The 5,210-nt window shown below is 40.6% G+C and overlaps 1 protein-coding gene across 1 annotated transcript; it reads right to left on the minus strand.

The window, feature by feature from the left end:
• Positions 1 to 3,589: 3,589 nt before the first annotated feature.
• LOC131249931 (auxin-responsive protein SAUR32-like) lies at positions 3,590 to 4,726 on the minus strand. The gene has a single exon (XM_058250662.1). It carries the CDS (start codon positions 4,477 to 4,479, stop codon positions 4,150 to 4,152), a length of 330 nt encoding a protein of 109 aa, XP_058106645.1. The 5' UTR covers positions 4,480 to 4,726; the 3' UTR covers positions 3,590 to 4,149.
• Between the last annotated feature and the right edge of the window lie 484 nt (positions 4,727 to 5,210).

A 5,210-nucleotide genomic window follows, 5' to 3' on the forward strand; every position in this document is an offset into this window, starting at 1 on the left:
TGAGATAGGAATAAGAGTATCAGGAGCCCAGGACATAAGTTTTCGCAAGAGGTATGCTATCCCATATTCTACCCAAACTAAAGCATTCTCATCACATGGAGAAAAAAGAGAGCCGGAGTTAACCATCTTAGGTCACGACTTTTTATTTTTAGACCAATGGCTAACTCAAGTCAGAGATGTGCCCATGTTGCACATGTAGATCCAAGTCTCAGGGGAACTATATCATAGGAAACTGTGATGATTGAATGCCCTACCATTAAAAACTTCCTAGGGCCAACTGTAAATTTTATTTTCCATCCAACCTGTTGATAAGGTCACAAAAACCTGGATGAATGGAGAAAAATAAATATCAGCTTCGTACATAACTTTTGTTGCCCACAAGTATTTAATGGTCAATCACAAATCTATCCTATGTTATGGCCCACTTGAGATTTTTATCTGTTTTAAATTTGGGCTCATGCCATAAAATGATCTAAAAAACGGATAGACGATGTGGATATAAAATATATACAATAAGCTAGGCCCCACCGTAAGGGCCGCACCTAATCCCTCCCGATAGTTCGACTTCAATTGCTTTTAGGCTACCACCGCAATCTCTAAGCCCATGTGTACAAGCCATCGTACTTTGACAGAGCCTGAAAGTTTCTCACAGACCAAACTGGATGTGAATTAGCCACCATTTTAGAAACGGTATTGACTTCTTCTTTTTTTTTTTTACTTGATTAGCAGCTATCAATTGGATGGTCAAAAAGGAAACCAGTGTGCGCTCCAAATTCAAGGTGCAAAATCAGTTGACTAATAGCATCTATTTATTGTAATATTTAGGTTACATTACGTCCCCAAATGGTTCAGCGATTAACTTGATTAGCAGCTATCAATTGGATGGTCAAAAGGAAAGTAGTGTTCGCTTTGAATTCAAGGTGCAAAATCAGTTGACTAATACTATCTGTTTATTGTAATATTTGGGTTACATTGCGTCCCCAAATGGTTCAGCGATTGGCTTGATTAGCAGCTATTGATTGGATGGTCAAAAAGGAAAGCAGTGTGTATTCCAAATTCAAGGTGCAAAATCAGTTGACTAATACCACCTGCTTATTATGATATTTAGGTTACATTACGTCCACAAATGGTTCAACGATTGATTTGATTAGCAGCTATCAACTGGATGGTCAAAAGGAAAGTAGTGTTCACTCCAAATTCAGGGTGCAAAACCAGTTGACTAATACCATCAGTTTATTGTGATATTTGGGTTACATTACGTCCCCAAATGGTTCAGTGATTGACTTGATTAGCAGCTATCAATTGGATGGTCAAAAGGAAAGTAGTGTGCGCTCCAAATTTAAGGTGCAAAATCAGTTGACTAATACCATCTGTTCATTGTGATATTTGGGTTACGTTACGTCCCCAAATGGTTCAGCGATTGGTTTGGATGGCCTGTCAAGCATATGGAGATGAGCGTTGTGTGGTTTTGATGGTGGTGAACTATTGCCCCATGCCTTTTGATCTTTCCCCGACCAGCGAACCGCACACCTCACCCCCTCCCCACGTGTCTTAGATGCAGCCTTACAACGAGAAAAACACTTTGGTACTCTGTCTACGTGTGATGGTTGATACGCAGGCAATAGGAAATTGGGGCTGTAGATAGTTTTATGTAGTGCTAGTGCAGGCGATGTGAACAGTCCCAAGTACCTGCGTATCGACCACCATACTCTTCCAGGGAAGCGGATTGCGGAGTAACTCACTGCGGTTAGCCTACTGAGTAAATCCTGTGAGGTCCACCATGATTTATTGATTTTATCAGCTCCGTCCATCCATTTTGCAAGATAATTTTAGGGACTGAGTCCAAAAATGAGACATATCTAATGTTCAAATGGACCACACCACAGGTAACAGTTGAATTAAGCATTTACTGTTGAAAAATTCTAGGGGGCCACAGAAGTGTTGGATCAAGATTATATTTGTGTTTTTTCTTCATCCATATCTGTATGATCTTATGAACAGGTTGGATGACAAATAAACATCACTGCAGGGCCTAAAAAGTTTTCAACGGTGGAAATCATTATCCCCACTGTTTCCAGTGGTATGATCCTCTTGATCTTTGGATATGCTTCAATTTTGGGCTCAACCCCTTAAATTAGATGGAAAAGCGGATGAGCGACGTGGATAGATCACATACATTCGAGGTGGGCCCAAATGAGTTTACTCAATACGATAAGAGCGTACTGAGTACGCAATCCGATTTCCTCTTCCAGAGATCAAAAGACCTCGCGTCTCGAAACAGCGGCTCAATTTTGTTCTGCAAACGTAACCAGACGCAAACAAGCACGTGCCCGCATCTCTGACGAATTTTCCAGCCAATCGAAAGTGTGGAATACTGAGCATGATTATGGTATCCACTCACGCGGATGCTTTGTTAAATTTACGCAAATGAATGCAGATCCAAACCGTCCAAATCGTGGGACACGCTATGGATGGCTTAAAACAGAGAAATCAAATCTATGGATTAAATGAACAACCACAAATTAGCCAAAAATTCACAGATTTGAACAATTGTCCATGATCGATCCCATTCAGTCTGCGGGTGACACCGCGCCCTTGAAACGCGGAGGGAGCGCAAAAGGGCATGAAAATTAATGGATGCCAGCATGCGCTGGCCCCACCTTTATCTCGTCACCATTACCTTTTGTGCGTTTTCATGGGACCGGAATCGTATACAACACCGACGCGGATTGGTTACTGCCCCTGGCAAATCGGAGAGCGGATTAGATGTGGTGCGGCCCTCACCCAAGAGGGTGCGGCTCTGACTTAGGCGCCACGTTGATGTATGTGTAATATATCCTCACCGTTCATACGTTTTTTGAGATTATTTTAGAGCATGAGACCAAAAAATGAAGCAGAACCAGATCTCAGGTAATCCACACTATTGGAAAGAATAGTGATTGACAATTAAAAACTTATGTTGGCAAAAGTTTTAAATCAAGTTGGTTTTTTTTTTTTTTTTTCCGTGTGTGTGTCTTCATATACCTTATCAATATAGCAAATAAACATTACTTTGAGCTCTTAAGAATGATTTGATAATGGGTTTTCAATTACCACTAAATCCTGTAGTGCAGTTAACTGAGATTTGTATCTGCTTTTCCGTGTCAGGACCTAAAAAGAGCTGGCAAAAATGGATGCAATCAAGGCTGTAACATGTTGGGTGGAGAGGAGGGGTGCAACAAAAAAATCCCTCATTTTAAAGCATATGCTTGAAACTTCTTCATCAACTTAATGTAATAGTGAAATTTGATTGAACAGTAGAATATGTTTGAAAGTTATCCGGTTAGGTGGAACATATGTTAAAGTTATTTCATTTAGTAGATAATTGATTACGCACAGTTTGTCTTCAATCAAATCCTACCATATCATGCCACTACCAGCGTGGTACAACTAGTAGTGATACCAATTATGTAGACATACCACAATTACTTTTAGGGCTGCTTAAAACAACCCAGCTCTTGAGGTCCACCATGTTGTTCTTAAGAAGAATCATTATTTAGACAGTACATACAATAGACAATCCCAATTATAAGAGCTAACATGGGCATATAATCTTGAAACAATGTAAAAGATTTTACTTCCAAAACCCAAACTTCAGATAGTGTGGCTTGACCGAGCTTTGTATCAGGCTAACTTTTGTCGTTCCTCTTCAACCTGGTCAGTTACACCTAACTAACAGCTTTGATGAAAAATACATACCATGGGCCCCACACAAGCCTAGGTTGGTATTCCATCCCCACTAGTCCATGTATTGTGGTTCATATGACTTGCAGATCTACCTGAATTTTGGATGCAGCGCTTAGTAACGAGGATAGAATCTGATCGACGGATGGATTTCACATATACAACGTGATTAATCCTATTTTAGACTGCTTTCATGTGTTCACATTGACATAAGCAAAATAGAGAACAAGAAAAAGGAGAGAAGAAAAAGGGAAAAAAAAAGAAAAAAGGAAAAAAAGAAAAAAGAAAAAGAAACTACAACGAATACTATTCCCAAATCTTCAAGAAACGAAAAAGAAAAAACGAGAGAACCTCCAAAAATTTATAATAACAAAAATAAAGAAAAAAAACACTTTCTTTTCTTTTTCTCCTTTTGCTTTAGAACATCTAAGCCCTAAAACAGCTGACGTGGTGGTGGTGGTAGGAATTCTCCTGATCGATGATTCCCTGCACGTACCGGAACTGAGCCACGTGGCAGGGGATAGTGATGGTGCCTTTCTGGTCGAATCCGTACTCGTCCTCGGCCTCCTTCAGGAGCTGCATGAAGAGCGGGTGATTGAAATACATCACCGGCACTATAACCCTCTCCTGCTCCTCGCCTAGCCCTACCAAGACCGCGAGACATCCTTTCGGGATGTTCCGCACTTCCTTCTTGCTGTGGTGGAGGTGTGGTAAATGCAGGGGGAAATTCCGCACGTGCTTCTCGCCGTTCCCCATCTTGATATTGGAGAGAGAAAAAGACGAAAGTAACCCTGGCTCTGGATTTCTCTACGAGAAGAAGAGCGAATATGACCAAGGGTCAGGACCGAAAATTACGAGGCGGAAAAGGGTAAGAGAGGAACTGGAAAAAGATGAGTGACCGTTGCTCATCGTCGAGGATCGTATTCAATGGAAATATACATACGAACGAAAGAGAGAGGGAAAGCAAGAGAGAGAGAGAGAGAGAGAGAGAGAGAGAGAGAGGGAGGGAGATTTTATAGAAGAGGAGCGGAAGGGCTCAGGAAATAAACGGCTTTCTTCTAGGCTGCTCTGTTTTATATTATTTTACTTCGAGGACTTCCGTACAACGTTTGCAGAATAAGCTTATTCTGCAACGCGGTGTGAGTGGGGCCCACCATTATACAAAGATAAAGATCCAATCCTTTCATAAGCTGAAACCCTTCAAGATCATATATATTCCGAAAATTTAACCCAAAAAAAAAAAATGTACGTCACACCACAGGGAAAAGTTGGTGCGCGGCTCCAACCGTTAAAATATCTCAGATTGAGGGGGGATCCACCGTGTTTTATATATTCCATCAAGTCCATTCAGAAGATTGGATCCACAAGGATGAATGTATAGCTAAAATTTCTGAATATTTCGAAATTCAGGTTGGTATACTATATTATTCTAGTAATTTAAGGCATGATTTTACATTTTATGGCCCACCTTAATTTTAAATTGGTCT

Source organism: Magnolia sinica, chromosome 6, assembly GCF_029962835.1.
Source record: "Magnolia sinica isolate HGM2019 chromosome 6, MsV1, whole genome shotgun sequence".
In the NCBI taxonomy this organism is placed as follows: Eukaryota; Viridiplantae; Streptophyta; class Magnoliopsida; order Magnoliales; family Magnoliaceae; genus Magnolia; species Magnolia sinica.